The following is a 19,036-nucleotide window of genomic DNA, read 5'->3' on the forward strand; positions in this document are numbered from 1 at the left end:
GATAGGCAAGGATAGCGTCAGAGACATTGAAGCAGGAAAGATGGATGAAGGTTTCAGCGGTGTCCAGGGTAAGGCAAGGGTGAAGGCAGACAATATTGTAGCAGCAGGAAAGCTGAATGATCCGCATTCTCTGTTTTTATTTCAGATTGCTAACCACTTCACTTTTTTCTTTGTATCGCCTTTATAATTGCCAACCTGAGTTTAGTCACAATAGACAATTCGAATTGGGCCCTTGTTGTATTTTCAATTAGAACATAGAACATAGAACAGTACAGCACAGTACAGGCCCTTCGGCCCACAATGTTGTGCCGAACCTTTAACCTACTCTAGGATCAAACTACCTACATACCCTTCATACTACTATCATCCATGTACCTATCGAAGAGTCGCTTAAATGTCCCTAATGTATCTGCTTCTACTACCACCACTGGCAGTGCATTCCACGCACCCACCACTCTCTGTGTAAAGAACCTACCTCTGACATCTCCCCGAAACCTTCCTCCAATCACCTTAAAATTGTGCCCCCTGGTGATAGCCCTTTCCACCCTGGGAAAAAGTCTCCGGCTATCCACTCTATCTATGCCGCTCATCATCTTGTACCCCTCTATCAAGTCACCTCTCATCCTTCTTCGCTCCAATGAGAAAAGCCCTAGCTCCCTCAACCTTTCTTCGTAAGACATGCCCTCCAGTCCAGGCAGCATCCTGGTAAATCTCCTCTGCACCCTCTCTAAAGCTTCCACATCCTTCCTATAATGAGGCAACCAGAACTGAACACAATATTCCAAGTGTGGTCTAACCAGGGCTTTATAGAGCTGCAGCATAACCTCGCGGCTCTTAAACTCAATCCCCCTGTTAATGAAAGCCAACACACCATACGCCTTCTTAACAACCCTATCAACTTGGGTGGCAACTTTGAGCGATCTATGGACATGGACCCCAAGATCCCTCTGTTCCTCCACACTACCAAGAATCCTGTCTTTAAGCCTGTATTCTGCATTCAAATTCGACTTTCCAAAATGAATCACTTCACTCTTTTCCAGGTTGAACTCCATCTGCCACTTCTCAGCCCAGCTCTGCATCCTGTCAATGTCCCGTTGCAACCTACAACAGCCTTCCACACTATACACAACTCCAGCAACCTTCGTGTCATCGGCAAACTTGCTAACCCAGCCTTCCACTTCCTCATCCAAGTCATTTATAAAAATCACAAAGAGCAGAGGTCCCAGAACAGATCCCTGCGGAACACCACTGGTCACTGAGCTCCAGGCTGAATACTTTCCATCTACTACCACCCTCTGTCTTCTATGGGCCAGCCAATTCTGTATCCAGACAGCCAACTTTCCCTGTATCCCATGCCTCCTTACTTTCTGAATGAGCCTACGATGGGGAACCTTATCAAACGCCTTGCTAAAATCCATATACACCACATCCACTGCTCTTCCTTCATCAACGTGTTTTGTCACATCTTCAAAGAACTCAATAAGGCTTGTGAGGCATGACCTGCCCCTCACAAAGCCATGCTGACTGTCTCTAATCAAACTATGCTTTTCCAAATAATCATAAATCCTGTCTCTCAGAATCCTCTCCAATAATTTGCCCAGTACCGACGTAAGACTGACTGGTCTATAATTCCCAGGGTTATCCCTATTCCCTTTCTTGAACAACGGAATAACATTTGCCACCCTCCAATCATCTGGTACTACTCCAGTGGACAGTGAGGACGCAAAGATCATCGCCAAAGGCGCGGCAATCTATTCCCTTGCTTCCCGTAATAACCTTGGGTATATCCCGTCTGGCCCCGGGGACTTATCTGTCCTCATGTCTTTCAAAATTTCCAGCACATCCTCCTTCTTAACACCAACCTGTTCAAGCATATCAGCCTGTTTCACGCTGTCCTCACAAACGACCAGGTCCCTCTCACTAGTGAATACTGAAGCAAAGTATTCATTTAGGACCTCCCCTACCTCCTCCGACTCCAGGCACAAGTTCCCTCCACTATCCCTGATCGGCCCTACCCTCACTCTTGTTCCTCACATAAGTGTAGAACGCCTTGGGATTTTCCTTAATCCTACCTGCCAAGACTTTTTCATGTCCCCTTCTAGCTCTTCAGTTCCTTCCTGGCTACCTTTAGAATTAGAATTAGAATATTACAGCGCAGTACAGGCCCTTCGGCCCTCGATGTTGCGCCGAGCTGTGAAACCATCTGACCTACACTATTCCATTTTCATCCATGTGTCTATCCAATGTCCACTTAAACGCCCTTAAAGTTGGCGAATCTACTACTGCTGCAGGCAGGGCATTCCACGCCCTTACTACTACCTTGTAACCCTCTAGAGCCCTGTCTGATCCTTGCTCCCACAATGGTACTGTTCTGTGAGCTCACAGCTGACTTTGGAGCAAGGCTGTTTTTGAAGTATGTAAAACTTCTGATATTTCTAGATGCTAATTAAGAGATCGTGACAATACCATTTTACACATATTGCTCATTCCTATCCGGCCAAAAGCTCTCCTGAATAATGTGATAGCATCAATGACACAAGCCAATGAATGAATGACTGCTGTTCCTACTCCAGAACTATCTATAGCTACAAGTTGATATCAGTGGAATTGAAATTTTCCAGCTCTGATAATGGTTAAAAATAGAACATTTTAACACATACAATCGGTCCCGTTTGCACCTTTGTGAATACACCTGTGCTTGGCAGAATCACTTGGTAGAAATACTGCAACTTGCTACTCAGGGCAACTGAGTTTTTCCTGGAATTACTATTCACAAAGCAGATGAAGTATTGCTAAAGCTGAAGGAAATATTGGTGTGCCAATCATTATTGTTAACACAGAACTCATCGGGGAAATGTTAGGAGTAAGACTAACAATTAAAACAAGGGATAGAATACAAATGTATTGAGATAAGGCTGTGCTTATTTTTAGGACTAAAGTACATGTTATAGCGATTGAAATTCTTCATTTTTAAAATATAGGTTCAAGCTGAACTGAAAAAGAAATGGCGGAGCCTGATTTTGGGGTGTCACTTAAATTCCGATTACAACATGCACAGAACCTCGATTTCAGGGAATGGTTCTTCTCGCAGAAATACCCGAGCTCAATCCTTCCTGCAGACGGAAACCTCCCTGGTATAAATGGGGTTCCGAGAGCTGTGCATCCTGCAGCCTTGTATGTATGTACCATGTGTTCAGCGGAAAAAAGCAACCTACCTGTGTTCTGTGATGAAGGTGTAGGAGAAACTGATGGCAACATCTGGCGCAGCTGCTTTCTTTCCAAACTCTAGAATTTTCAAAATTTGCATTTTGGGATGTGTACATTTAAAACTTCTCAACTATACAGACATTCAAGACATCTTTGGTTGGTACGCCTTTTTAAGGATTTCTTGAAAATCAATTATCTCTGTAGTATTGTACACATAATAAGTGACTGCTTGAGCATCCATTTACCAAGCCTTGTGATGTCTAAGGACTTTTTCACATAGAAAATGGTCCATATTTCATATTCAACTCTTTGCGACAAAACAAGGCACGTCACCAATTCCTAGACTGCTATGAGTTCCTGACATCTGAGGTCCCAGAGGATGTATGGACACTCATAAGTTTGAATGCCACTTTCACCGATTCCCATCAGTAGTATTCATTGGAATACTGCCATGTCACAACTTGGACTGTTCCATCACAAGGTTTAAAAACGTGAGGTTTCTTTCATTTTTTAAACATTCCAGGATTTCAAGTCTGATAAACTGTGTTCCAATCATTCAGTAACTTGCTGTTTCTGTAGGCGATTTCATCCTCAAAGAACTATGGGGCTGTGTTGTGACTAAGAAAGTGGCAATGAGAAACTACAATTGCCGATCAGTGGGATTTTAGTGCTTACTAAGCAATTAAAACCTGGAAATTGCTGTAGCCAATGTCTAACTGCTTGGTGGATTTGATTGACATCCCTCTCTCCACTATTTCCATAGAATCATAGCACAGCAGGAGGCCAATCAACCCACCATGCCTGTGCCGCTCTTTAATTAATCCTTTCCCCATAGCTCTGCAAATTTTTCCACTTCAACTACTTATCCAATTCCTTTTCAAAAGCTATTTAATCTGTTTCCACCAGTGCATTCCGGATCATCGTAACTCACTGTGTAAAAAAAAAAATAATTCTCCTCATTTCTCCTCTGGTTCTTTTATCAATTAACATAATTCTATTCCTTCTTGTTACTGACTCTGCTGCCATTGGAAACCGTTTCTCCTTGTTAAATCTATCAAAGTAACTCATTGTTTTGAACATCTCTATTAAAGCTCCCCTTAATCATCTTTTCCCTGAGGAGAACACCCTAGCTTCTGTAGTCTCTCTTGTAAATGAAATCCCACATCCCTGCTAACATTTTAGTAAATCTCCTCTGCCCCCTCTCTACGGCCTTGGCATTACATATGTCCATTTACTTTGAATGGGTTAAAGCCCCACTAAGTCTGCAAGCAGTAATCCCTAGTCTTACAGCTCCATTCAATGGAAATAGTATAAGATATAACAGATGCATATAAGATCCGTCCCTCTACCAAAAAATATGAAGTACTTTTTTTGTCAACTTGGAATGATCCAGTTGGTGAAAGTATAATCTATGCATTTCTATCCCATTATATGTAATAATTGCTGTTCTAACAAAATAAATATATTGACAAACACCAACTATTCTTGATTGGTAGCAAATAATGCAAATTTCCCAACCATCAGTATGTGAAGTATAGAATTAACAGTAACTACAATCTACTCATTCTCTTTAAACTCATTTAATACAAGATAGCTGATAATTCCATTTGTCTAGCACTCAACTCCCACTTTGCTTTTTAACAAAAAAATTATATTGCTTGTGTCAAATAATTGGACGACTCAGGAAAAAAAATGCAAATTTCCAGTACGGTATCCTTCAATAAAATAGCATGCTTCTTATTTCAGTGAAAGAGTCAATATGATGCTACGAGCATCTGGAAGCTTCAAATTGGGTCCGATGTCTCGATGAAAACCTGCAAGTACAAACAGCCACAAAATCTTTGTGCCAACCGTTTTTACCTCTGGTGTCCCCCACGGATCTATCCTTGGCCCCATCCTATTTCTCATATACGTGCTGTACCTTAGCGACATCATCCAAAAATACATCATTTTCCACATGTACGCTGGCAATATCCAGCACTATCTCACCACCACCTCTCTTGACCCCTCCATAGTCTCAAAATTATCAGGCTGCCTATTTGACATTCAATAATAGATGAGCAGAAATTTCCTTCAATTAAATATCGGGAAGACTGAAACCATTGTCTTCAGTTACTGCTCCAAACTCCGTCCCCTAGCCACAGGTTCTATCCATCTCCCAGGCAGCTGTCCGAGGCTGAACCAGACTGTTTGCAACTTTGATGTCATATTTGACACCGAATAAGCTTTCAACCACATATCCACGCCACCACTAAGACCACCTATTTCCACCTCTGTAACATCACCCAGATCCCCCCCCCCCCCCCCCCCGCCTCAGCTCTTCTGCTGCTGATACCCTCAACAATACCTTTGTTACCTCAAAACTTGAGTATTCTAAAACTGTCCCGGACGGCCTCCCACATTCTACCCTGCATAAATGAAAGGTCATTCAAAACTCCGCTGCGCATGTCCTAACTCGCACCAAGTCCTGTTCGTCTATCACCTCTCTGCTCACTGACCATCATTGGCTCCCTGTTGAACAATGCTTTGATTTTAATGTTCTCATCCTTGTTTTCAAATTCCTCAATGGCCTCGCCCCTCCCTTTCTCTATGATCTCATCCAGCCCCATGACCCTCTGAGATCCCTGCACCCCTTTAATTCCGGCCTCTTGAGCATCCCTGATTTTCAATCATTCCAACATTGGCAGCAGCCTCGGCCCCAAGCTCTGCAATTTCCTCCCTACACCTCTCTGCCTCTCTACCCGGCTTTCCTCCTTTAAGACGCTCCTTAAAATCTACCTCTTTGACCAAGCTGTAGGCCAAAGGCGCTGTATAAATACAAGTTGTTGTTGACTAATTCTTTGCCATCCGAAGCCTGATTCCCCTGATATGTCACTTAAGGTTAAGATTCTAGTTATTGATTCTGCGATTGCTTCGTTCAATTTAAATGTTAAAATACAGGAACAACAGATTCATCGAAAGATGATTGAGTCTACTTACATGAATCTATCCGGGTAATTTTAAATCCTCAGAACTGGCGGGGGAGGGACAGGGAGGAGGTTCAAGATTTTAAAATGGGAAACCCAACCCCAATCTGTCCATTTCTAGTTTCTGCAGAGATGGGTTGGGGGGAGCGTGTGTATGGGTAGCAAGCAACGAATGTGCTCCCAGAAATTAAATATTTTTTAGAAGCTGCGTGCCTCCAATTTTAGTTATGTTTCAGATTTAACAAGCTACATGTCGGGTTTCCCAGGGCTTGGGTCACTTGGCAGCTGAAGGGAAGTGAGAGGGGATGGATCCAAAGGTTAAGAGCTTTCCGAGCACTGGTTAGTAAAAGCAAAATACTGCAGATGCTGGAAATCTGAAATAAAAACAGAAAGTGCTGGAAATACTCAGCAAGTCAGGCAGCATCTGTGGAGAGAGAAGCCTAACGTTTCAGGTCTGTGACCTTTCATCAGTTCTGAAACGTTAACTCTGCTTCTCTCTCCGCAGATGCTGCCTGAGCTGCTGAGTATTTCCAGCACTGGTTGTTGGCCAGAAGGAGCTGGAGTGCTTCCCCCACCACACTGACCCCGCCCCCCCCAAATCACTGCCGCCCACCCAAGCAAACTTGCTAACTTCCCCATGATTGCTTTGTCCCTCACTCCCCCCATGATTGGACCCCTACGATCTCTCCAATCCACCTGTCCAGCCCCCGACAGCTCTTTCTGGGCACTCCCTAATGTCCCGATCTTTCCAACTCCCAATCCAGCTTTCTGGGCATCAATCCACCTTTCCGGCCCTCGACAGGTCTCTCCAGCCCCACTCCCCCAACACATGATGATTTAGAAGAGAGATACAGAAGAAGAAAGCCATTCAGTCCTTCATAGCTCATCTATCCAGAAAGAACTACAACAACTTGCATTTATATAGCACCTTTAATGTAGTAAAATGCCCCAAGGTGCTTCACAGGAGCGTTATCAAACAAAATTTGACACCAAACTACATAAGTAGATATGAGGTCAGATGACCAAAAGTTTGGTCAGAAAGGTAGGTTTTAAGGAATGTCTTAAAGGAGGAAAGTGAGGTAGAGAGGTGAAGAGTGAGTGAATTCCAGAGCTATGGCCTAGGCAGCTGAAGGCACAGACAGCCATGGCGGAATGATTAAAATCAGGACTGCATAAGAGGTCAGAATTGGAAGAGTGCAGAGTTCTCATGGGACTGGAGGAGGTTACAGAGAGAGGGGGAGGGGAGATTTAGAGAATTTTGCTGGACAGGGATCCAATTTATGTCAGTGAGCACAGGGTTGTTGGGCAAACGGGACTTGGTGCAAGTTAGGATACGGGCAGCAGAGTTTTGGATGAGCTCAGGTTTATGAAGGGTGCAAGATGATAGGCCAGCTAGGACAGCGTTGGAATTGGAGTCCAGAGTTAACAAAGGCATGGATGAAAGTTTGAGCAGAAGATGAGCTGAGGCAGGGGTGGTGGCAGCCAATGTCAAGGAGGTGGAAGTAGGTAGGCTTGGTGATGGCGAGGATATGTTGTTAGTAGCTCATCCGCCCAGAAAGAACCCAGGAAGAGCCATAGTGCCCCTAATTACAGCATGTGGTGCTTCAATTTCTGCCTCCATGACTGTACCTGGAAGATGATCCCTGCATTGATGTCCCTTTGTGTGAAAAATAATTTTCAGTCACTAAGTGTTGCTTCCATCTTGCACATTAGAATTTGAACTCTCAAGGTTTAGAAGAGTTCCACTATCCAGAAAACTCTCCAGGTTACACTGGTCTGATGCGCTGCTTGGAGAAATACAGTCAGGAGGCACATTTCAACCTCCAGGGAGACTGAAACAATGCTGATTTATTTTATAGATCAGAGAGCAAATTTATGGACTCCAGACAAGAAGTTACTGTTTGTAACTATCGATGCCTAACAAAGTAACCCCTAATAGGGTAATGTCTTTGTAAAATTATTATACAAGGAAATGTCACTAAGCCAATGTTAGTCATTTCTTGGCCCTAGTTTCACAACAAGTCCTTTTCTTAGACAGTGATCTGCTCCAAAATCATGCTAGTGATTGCCTTGTGCAGTATAAAGCAAGAATATAATTCATCCCTGGAGTATGTAGCAGGTCAGGCAGCAATATGTGGAGAGGGAAACAGCCTGAATTTTACCAGGCTGGGGTGGGGGGGGAGGGAAGGGGGGTGGGCGCTAAAATGCTGGGGAGCCACGTTGTGACATCTCCCCAATGCAGTCCCTGCCGGGGAGGTTTCTCAGGAGCGGGCTCCGTGCCCATTGGCTGCTGCTGAACGGAGGCGGGCACCCAATTGAAGCACTTAGGGCGCCAAATTGGGATCATTAAGTGGGGTAGCAGGCATTTTGCCAGTGGCAGAGCAGCCCCCCCCACCACGTGGGAGGTCGCCAGCTTTAAGGAGGTGGCCTCCAACAGCAGCCTGGCAAGTGGTTGGTTGTGGGGGGGCGGGGGGGTGCAGGAAGCAGCCATCACAGCCTGAGGCTTCATGGCCCCAAGAGAGGGTTACAGCAGGGAAGGCTGCCCTCACAGCCCCAACAATCCCCTCAGAGGGGTTTCCCCTCTGACCCTTGAGCCCTTGAATTTTCTATTTTTAATTTATTCACCTTGTGGCAGCCCCCGAAGTTTCCAACCTGCCTCAGCAGTGTCCACCTCTCCCAGTGCACTGCTGAGGCTTTAGAGCTAAAGATTCAGAATTGGACAGTGGGCCCAGAGGCAGCCAATTAGGAGGCCACCTCTGGTAAAATCACCGAGCCGGTCCCACTGCATTTCGGTCGTCTATTTCATTTCACCAATGTCCTGGTCAAGACCCTGCACTGAATGTTACACATTAATAGGCAAATAGAGAAAAACAAATCTGATTGCAAATAATACCTCAAAGGATCATTACCCGGTAAATATTTTCACTCAGAAGAACAAGTAATACCAGATTTTATGTTCCTTTACACTTCTTCATAAACCTAACAGGTCAGTTCCAGCCACTCATTCAGCACCCCAAAAAGAGGTTTTAGCCTCCCAACAATACACAGTGTTTATTTGGTGTAACTGAAGCCAAAACAGATTTAGTTTGAGAGTAATCTTGCACAAAGGAGGCTTCGTGTTAGTTTGGTAATGTGGAAACTATTGCAAAGCAAGTCTTTTAAAAAGCTGAGAGAGACACATTTGTTTTTCCACAATAAAAACTCAGCTTCCACACCAACATACCATTGAAACCCAACTTTCACATCTTTGAAACACAACTTCTACATCAGTGAAACTCAACTTTCACGCCATTGGAACCCAATTTTCACGCCTAGGAACGCAACTTCCACACCATTGTAGCCCAATGTGCACACCACTGAAACTATTATTTTATTCATTCTCAGGATATGGTCATTGCTGGCATTTATTGTTCATCTCTATTTGCTGTTGAGAATGTGGCGATGGGCCCTCCTCTTGGAGGGACTCCAACAATGCTGTTAGGTAGGGAGTTTCAGGATTTTAACCCAGTAATTACGAAGGAACAGTGCTACAATGCCAAGTCAAGACAGTACATGACTTGAAGGTGAACTTGGAGGTGATGGTGTTCCCATGTACCTGCTGCCCTTGTCCTTCTAGGTGGCGGACATCACCAGTTTGGGAGGTGTTTCTAAAGAAGCTTTGGTTGCTAAACCGTTGAAACACAACTTCTAAACCGGTGAAATCTGGGTTGGAATTTTGCATTGGGGCAGTTGCGCTGCCCAGAGGCTAAAAAAGTCAAGAGAAAGCCTGCCTCCACCAAGCCTGGAAGCCTCGCAGCTAATATGCATGGCTCAAGCTCTTAGTAGACCTTAGTCAGGACTTTCACTCCTCTGAGGCAGGAATGTGCCAGCTCCAAGAGCTGCTGGCCAATCAAAGGGTTGGCAGCTCCTCAGTCCCAGAAGTGCCACTGGGAGCGGTGGCCACTGCTGGGACTGCAACCAGCGAGAAGAGGAACATGGATGTTGACCTTCAAAGAGGTAAGTGAGATTCAGGCCTCACCAGGGACAATCGGCTGGGCCCCAGCGAGGGGGATAGGGGGTCAGACTGCAGGGCAGGGGAGGTCGTTTTTGCGGGGGCGGTCCATGTTGCTAGGGTGGCCTTCCATGGGGCACAGGGTGCCTGGTCTGGAGGGCCCCCACCCTGCCCACAAGGAGGATGCCAGGTTTTACTGGACAGCCTCCTCAAGTGGCGAAGTGCTCATCCGCCGCTGGTAAGATACCAGCGACGATGGGACGAGGTCCTTGTGGCAATTAATTGGCCACTTAAGGGCCTCAATTGGACTGGGATGGGCGGGACATTTGCCACCTCCCCCACCACTGGTAAAATAGCAGCAGGGGCAGGAAGGCAACAGGAATGGCGCCACCTGTCGCCCACTCAATTTTACACCCCCTCCGCCTCCCAGCCCACTCCCGGGGGCCACATTAAATTCCAGCCCTAGACTCGACAATAATGAAACCTAACCTTCACACCATTGAAACGCAACTTCTTCACCACTGAAACACAGCCTTCACATCATTGAAATCTAGCCAATGCACAATTGAAATCCATTTTTATGCCATTAAAATCCAGCCAGCATGTCATTGAAATCCAGCCTCTGCATCATTGAAATTGAACTGCTGCTTTGATTGTAACTGAAAAATGTGGGAAGAAAAGAATTGGAATTAAATCTCTCATAGCTTCTAAACAATTTATGCTGGCTGAATAACTACAAGGTCCAGGTTAGACATATTACAGATATCCTATTGGCCTTGATAAGCCAAGTCAATAACTGTGCCCCCACAACATTAAAAAGTTTCTTGTAAGTATTTACAGTAGTGAATAAACAACCTGCCATGCAGCAACTTCAAGGTGAGATAATTAAGCCAAAGAAATGAATTTGTCCTAATTGCAGCTCCCTGTAAGGAATAGATCAGTCTCATAGTCAGCAATGATCTGGCTCCTGTAGGGCCAGATTTTGAAAGGGCCATGGGGTCAGAGGCTGGTGCAGACACAATTTAAAAATCTCTGGAATCCAACACCTCCCGGACAGTCCGCAGTTTTTAACATGAGGGCAGGGTGGAAGGGACTGGGGAAGCCCCTCGCCTTCAATTAAGGAGCCATTATGCTCCTTTAGGAGCTCGTTAAGGGGGTGTAGGTCGACGGGGGCGTTCCGCACCATAATTTTCAAAGAAGAATCCGGCCAGCCCGACGTGTTTGGTGGGGGGGGGTGCGGGGGGGGCCAATAGTTCACAGCTTTCGGGCTCGCAGCAGGCTTTCGCCCCACAGGGATCTTGCACTGGGCCCAGTACAGAACATTGTTTTTTATTACGGAGCCACTGCCTCAGCTGTTGATTCTGCTGGCCCTCGGCAGAGCTTCATGCTCGACTCATCAAGGCAGCGGCAGCACCAGGCCACATCATGGCTGTCGCTTGCCTTTGCCTCGGGTGCCAGTCTGGCAGCTGCCACCTCCTGCAGACACCTGGCGTCACTAACTGGACGCTGAGCTCACCTCCTCCCCAATTGGGGCGTTGCCATTTGAAGATCGCGTCGCTTTGACAACGCAGTTGAGGCGCAGGATCAGGACCCGGAAATCATCCAGGCATTGGGTTTTGAAAATCCAGCCTGTAGTATCTGGCAATACTTTCTAAGGACAGCGAACAAATAACAGCACCAAATATATTAAAGCTAAAATTGGCACTAGTTTATTGTCACTGGAAGGATTTGGTGAGGATCTTTGATATGCTCTAGTTGTGATCATTCATTAACTTTACACGTAACTAATTGAATTCTTAGGTACATGAATTTGGAAACCAGGCACTATCAAGTCCTAGAGCTGGATTTTATTCCAGCAACCGAGGTCTTAATGGTGGACAGGAAGGCGAGAGGATGGCCCCGCCTCGGTCCTCCGTCAGACCCCTGTTGTTATCACATGGTGAGCAGTCAATTCACTGCCTGCTGTCGGGAATGCCATCCCTTTAATGGATGAACTCCTGCCTCCAGAGTTGCTGGCCAATCGGGAGCAGTGGCCACTGCTGATACTGCAGGAGGCCCCACAGAGCAGAAGACTGGAGGGTGAGACCACCTTCTCAAGGGAAATTAGGGATGGGCAATAAATGCTGGCTTAGCCAGCGATGCTCATATCCCGTGAAAAAAATTTACAAAAGGAAAACCTGGGAGAGGTAAGTGGGGCCAGATGTGCCGGGGTCTGCCTGAATGGGTGATGGGCAGATGGGTGTTAGTAAGGGTGAAGGGATCTTCCAGGGGGAAGCCATCAACACTGGGGTTCCTCAGGGGGCCCTGGAATGTCCCCAAAGGAGGGTCCTCCCCCGACTTTGCTAGGAAGCTGCTAGGCTTTATCTGCTGGTGTCTCTCCACAGTGGCAAGCCCCTTCGCCTTCAATAAAATTGATGTGGAGGCAGGAATTGGCCACTTAAGGGCCTCAACTGACCTGGACAGCCTTCCCCGCCCTGAACAAAATGGAAGGATGCCCGGGCGATGTCAGGCATGGCACACCCTGCCATTTTGTTTCCCCCTCCTCCTCCTTTCCCATCACCAAGGGCAGCATCGCATCATGCCCTTAGTTTCAAAGAAAACACAGTTCAAAAATTTTCTACGTTGCTTGGTCAATAGGGATGGCATTTAGGGACAAAAATGGCATCCACAGTGTGCGTACAATTTTGCGGCAAGTCGCATCTGATGCGATACATTGAGGGTGTCAGCACAACCATCACAGATATGCAAAGCAGGCAGATCATGGCATCAAGATGCCAGCGGTGCCATTTTTGGAACTCAGCACTCCAGCTAATGTCCTGTCTGAACCTCACACAGCTGAACATGCATTCTGCTGCAGGAAGGCCTCCCAGCCCCCCATTACCACCCACCAGCACTATCTAAAGAGATCATCAACTGTTTACAGGTTAGTTGCTGGTTGAATTTTTCTGGCTGTTGCTTCGATTCCACTATTGTTTAGCACTTTCTGCAATTACTTAAAGCTGCAAAAGTCCACAGGGAGTGGTGTGGCAGGTACTCAAGTGTTTTTGGTGACTTCAAGGTTTCTGCACAAACCAGTTGCTCCCAGATGTAGATACATGAGTAGCCATTCTCCTGGGAATATAGTATGGTGTGAAGAATGAACAGAAGCCACACAAAGCAGAGCAAGCTGCTAGGAGAGGGAGGAGGAGCAAGGGAAGGAGGGGTCTCAGCAGGAGGCTCTCCCCGCCCAGGGTGTTCTACCTTAAACTCATGAGGATCAACGTGTGTGGCATCTGTGCTTCAGTAAAGGCATCTTCACTGAAATCCACCATGTACTGCAGCCACAACTGCAACCTAAGAGCAGAGAAAGGACTGCATTGCCAGTGGTTGTGAATGGTTAATCGAACATTACAATTCCCGTCACCATTTTCAGGGGCTATCCAATGTAGCCCACACCCAGTTGTGTCTATTCCATTATTCCCCAGGAAATAGTAAGGGGAGAATTCTTATGCGTTCTCCCGATCCCTCATCGTATCTTCCGTGGAATTTTGGCAAATTCTGTCGAGAAACGTCGTAAGTGGCTATTTTTATCCACCTGTGTCTTCTGCCAATCTTCTGCTGGAGTTATAGCCACAGGTCAGCGGAACAACTGCAGAAATTCCAGGTTCAGGTATCAGTGCGTGAGACATGGGCATCAGTGAAGGATAGAAATATAATCCATCTGTCTCCCTGTATATCAATGGGAAGATGCAACTTTTCCACCCGACACCACCCCCCCCCCACATATTCATGAGATCATTCAGCTTTACCCCACCCTCGTATATAAATGTGATAATTCAACCCATAACAAATAAGCTTTCCTTAGCTCATGGCTGATGATCAATAACTTTTTTTTAATTCAATCTGTAATGAGACTTACATTGGTAACAGTGAGTGGAAGACAGTAATGGCATAATTACCAAATCAGGACAGGATCAGTTTCAATGAGCTTGGTTACATAGGGACAAAATTGTCACCACTGTCCCGCTACGCAACTACCACTGCAATAAATTGTCTCTGTACCAAACCACCACCGTGTCACATGTTTCGTATCAAACCATCATTGTATCAAACTGTCTCTACACCAACTCTTCTAGTGTCAGATTATCACTGGACCAAACCACCACTGTACTGAAGCATCAATGTACCAAACTGCATTATATCAACTTGTCTTTGTAGCAAGCTGTCATTGTGCCAAAATCCAGCTGTACCAAATCAGCATTTTAACAAGTTCCCAAAGCATCAGCCTGCCACTGTCTTGTAGCACACTGCGTCTATACCAAACTGTTTCCATATCTAAATCACCAGTGTACTGAATGTCATTATACCCAATTACCACTACATCAACTATCATTATACCAAAATATACAGATGCCAAACGACCACTGCATCAGAACACCATGATACTAATAGTTTCTCTGCCAAACTATCATATGGCCATAAGAAATAGGAGCAGGAGGAGGTCATTCAGCTCCTCAAGCTCTGCCATTCAATAAGATCCTGGCTGATCTTTAACCTCAACTCCACTTTCCCCCCATTCGCATATCCCTTAATTCCCTTTGTGTCCAGAAATCTATCGATCTCAGTCTTGAACATACTCAATGACTAAGCTTCCACAGCCCTCTGGGGTAGAGAATTCCAAAGATTCACAAGCCTCCGAGTGAAGAAATTTCTCCTCATCTCAGTCCTAGATAGCTGACCCCTTATCCTGAGTCTGTGATCCCTAGTTCCAGACTCCCCAGGCAGGGCATACAACCTCTCAGCAGCTACCCTGCCAAACCCTAACTGTAACATTGTACCACATCACCATTGCACCAAGCTGGGAATTCTTTATGGCTTTTGCTAAAACACAATTACTATCTATTCCCTATGTAAGAACTAAATAATGATCGATGAAGTGCTTTCTTTTGTGTAATTGCATTTTTTTCCTCATATATGAACAAGCATTATCTGCAATGGCTACCCCTGCCATTCCATTCCAAGGATATGCCAGCAAGAGATTGGATTTTGAAATGATGGTACTGTTTTACTGAGAAGTTCTTGAACTCCATGAAACATTTTCAGCCAGCCCATCTATTTCTGAAAATGAGACGAGAACACATTAAGGCTGCTTCCTGGAAAACTATTTTTAAGAGTTTATTCATGCACAAGGAGACTTTTACTGAACTAACTTGTGGAACGTGTAATTAGAACTCGTGAAAACTGAATTACAGGTGTCTCACATACAATTCCTTGTAAATAATGAGCTTGTTCAAAGTAAAATAACTTGATGCTGGAACTTCATTTTTACTGAAGCAGGAAAAGAATATTTGGTCTAAAAAAACACCTGTGTGGCATTTGTATATTGTACAGAGATAGCTAACCTTTGTGATCTTGGTTGCCTTACTGATATATAACCATAAACAAAATAAATGAATGGTCTTACTGCAATGTTCTTAGAATAAAATGGAGCGCAGGTGTCATATATACAGTAAACTTCAATGTGTTGTATCCAAAGCTTTTATTAAACTGTCATCTGGTGTAAATTATTATTGTTGGCATAAAATGTACAGACAATGATGTAAAGAGTTTTGTTTATGAATGGAAACTGCATTTTAATTTGCTGTGTTGTCCATTTATTTTTCTAAGCTGTGTTTTATTGTTTTCATATTTGCAGCATTTTGATTGTTTGTCAAGTGAATGGTGACCTCTGTGTTCTTAATAAAGTTCTCGGATTAACGTCTTTTCTGTCTGTTGGCTATAAGGATCCTTACAGGAAATAGGATGGTCTCAACTTTGTTTCTAGTGAGTACAAGCCCACAGCACAAAACTGCTGCAGATTTGGCACTAATCATATCAGCACCTCCCTATCTCTGTGACCTTCGCCAGACCTACAACCCTGCAAGATCTCTCGCACTCCTCTAATTCTGGCCTCTTGTACAGCCCCGATTTTCATCACTCCAGCATTATGGCTGTGCCTTCAGCTTCCTAAGTTCTAAGTTGAGTAATTCCCTCCCTAAACCTCTTTACCTCGCTCTCCTCTTTTAAGACGTTCCTTAAAATGTACCTTTTTGACCAAATTTTTGGTCACCTATCCTAATACCTCCTTATGTGGCTTGGTGTCAGGTTAGTGAGAGGGGAAAAGTTTAGGGGGGATATGCGTGGAAAGTTCTTTACGCAGAGGGTGGTGGGTGCCTGGAACGCGTTGCCAGCGGAGGTGGTAGACGCGGGCACGATAGCGTCTTTTAAGATGTATCTAGACAGATACATGAATGGGCAAGAAGCAAAGAGATACAGACCCTTAGAAAATAGGCGACATGTTTAGATAGAGGATCTGGATCGGCGCAGGCTTGGAGGGCTGAAGGGCCTGTTCCTGTGCTGTAATTTTCTTTCTTCTTTGTTCTTTGTTCTTACATTAGAACATAAGAAATAGGAGCCGGACTAGGCCATTTAGCTCTCTGAGCCTGCTCCACCCCATCAGAGGAAATAGCTTTTCTGTACCTACTCTAACAAATCCATGAATCATTTTAAACGGCTTGATTAGATCACCTCTCAACCTTCTAAACTCAAAAGAATACAAACCAAGGTTCAGCAACCTGCGTTCATAAACTAATCCTTTAAGCCCTGGTATCAGCCTAGTGAATCTGCTTTGTACACTCTCCATTTCCGCTAACCTGCTTACTGACTATTTCCTTCAATCCTCTCTCTTGTCGGATATGCATCCAATTGCACTATGCAAACACACACAGATTGATGGTACTGAGTCACAAGAGTAGGGGTTCTCTATAAATCATAGCTGTGTATCTCATTGTACCAACGTTCATAGGTTTTTGGCCATTTAAATTGTGCCCACTGCCAGTCAAATACAGCAGAAATTGAGTGTTTATAGGGAGAGGTGAATGGTCCGAGTTTATAAGCCTTTCAGCTAAAGGAATTAGGAAAGCTTCGTGAGCAAGCAAGATGCAAAAAATATTTTAAAATATTTTCCAAGTGGACTTACTCCAAAGACTGGTGAAAAATAGATGTGATTTTTTTTTTGTCTCACTAATTCTGATTTAGAAATGACATTAGATGATAATGTTTCAACTGGGCACTGCTGGCAAGGCGTCTCACCCAGCGGACACGCATATTGGGAATTCAGGCATGTATTATGCATGATTTTCTGATCACGTTAAGTTTTTGGCCACACTTTCTGTTCATACTGGCCCCAATATTTACTGGAGCAGGGTTTCCATTCTGGGGGAGGGGAGTAGGGCAATGGGGGAGTTCAGGGTCAGGACCCGAAAGTCGAAGTTTCTCTGAAAGTGATAGTAAAGGTCACGGAAGGGATGGGGTGGGGGGAGGAGTTGGTACAGGGTGGCATGTAGGGGTTAGGTTGCGATTGCGGGGAGGTTGGAGACAGATTGAAGCAGGGATGGGGCTTGGCGGGGTAGGATCAGTGAAGGAGGATCTGATTGTATTGGAGGGGTGGCGGGCGAGTCAGTGTCCGTGGGGGCGGAGGTGTCTGATCACGGGAGGGGGCCGTGGGGGACGGGGGTTGGGTGGGTGGGTGGGTGGGGTGACTGATTACATGGCTCAAGGAGAAAGCGGGTTAGCTTGGGGGGTGGCCACCTGGTCCACAAGAAATGTTGAAAAGCCACTTCCACACAGCAGTCCTTGCCTCCCTTTAGCTGCCAGGTTAACTTTAAAATGAAATAAAATCTGAGGCTCTCAGCCCAATTAAAATTCAACAACCTACCTCCCAGGAGCGGATTTGTCACCCACCTCCCCCACCACTGTCCTAACTCCGTTAAAAGCACAAATGGGTGGACCCGTGGCGGGTTGGTTGGGGTTTTAAAAAGTTTCACATCTTGCCTAACCTAAACCTACCTGTTTTGGGGCACTAAACTTCCCCTCATCTTTCTGATGGGGATGAGGCTCTCACACCACCATGTCAGAAAATTACGCCTCCGAGTACAACCCGAATGGTTTAGCAGAACTACTTAGATGAACACATAGGAATTCCCACAGAAACAGAAAATCCGGGCCAAAGTATCTTGGAATGTGGAAAAGCCATTCAACCCTCAATGTTATCCCTTCCCACAGCTTGCCTCAATTGGTCTCTTTAACACCCACTTGAAAAGACAAATGGTGACTCCATTTAACATCACAATGATCACAATGTGGCACTCCTTTGGCACTGCAGTGTCAGCTTGGATTATGTGTTCAAGGCCTAGAGTGGGCTTTGAACCCACAGAGATGAAAGTGATGACCAGCAGCACAGCCTGGCAGTAGCCATAATGACAGGCCAGCACCTCCCACCATGCTCAGTTATTAGCATTCTCACCTCTGAGAATAAATGATTGTGGATTTAAATCTCAGTACCGCCTTCAGCACATGATCTAAGCTGTTTCGACGCAATCCTCCTATGTTACAAAACATAAGAACAATTTTCAGAGTGTCTTAAAGAAGAGAAGGGTAGAGAGAAGAATAGATTTAAGAAGTTCAACAGCAGACTTATAAGGCATAATTGTAACTTTTTTTTTAAAGTGCAGTTAAGCTTTGATTCACCTATTTGAATATTTCCTCAGATGGACATTTCTATTGTCCTGACATTGTATCCTCAGGAACTGTGGCGATGACTTCCATTGGTCGCTATGCGAATGCGGCTGAGCACCCACTGTCATTGAGGTTATCCTAAAGGACATTTTCTAACAGATTTGGAGACTAAAAGTAATTAATGATCGTTAATGGGTAGGACATCAAAAATGTGGAGCCCTTGCAGTCTGCTCTTTCTCCTAGAAGGCCCAAGCTGATATCATATCACCTAACTGCTACAACTCACTTTACCTACTTTCCTAACCCACTCTTTTTCAGCCTTGCTATATCCTACACG

General features: G+C 45.1%; 1 protein-coding gene across 2 annotated transcripts in view; it reads left to right on the forward strand.

The window, feature by feature from the left end:
* Positions 1-5,442, forward strand: part of vipr2 (vasoactive intestinal peptide receptor 2) — a 168,542-nt gene extending 163,100 nt beyond the window's left edge. For both annotated transcript variants that reach the window (XM_068014986.1, XM_068014987.1), the window contains one exon: positions 2,982-5,442. In XM_068014986.1, the coding sequence (XP_067871087.1) occupies positions 2,982-3,140 (159 nt within the window). In that variant the 3' untranslated portion in view covers positions 3,141-5,442. The remainder of the gene's footprint in view (positions 1-2,981) is intronic.
* The last annotated feature ends 13,594 nt before the right edge of the window (positions 5,443-19,036 follow it).

Source organism: Heterodontus francisci, chromosome 2 (genome assembly GCF_036365525.1).
Source record: "Heterodontus francisci isolate sHetFra1 chromosome 2, sHetFra1.hap1, whole genome shotgun sequence".
Taxonomy (NCBI): domain Eukaryota; kingdom Metazoa; phylum Chordata; class Chondrichthyes; order Heterodontiformes; family Heterodontidae; genus Heterodontus; species Heterodontus francisci.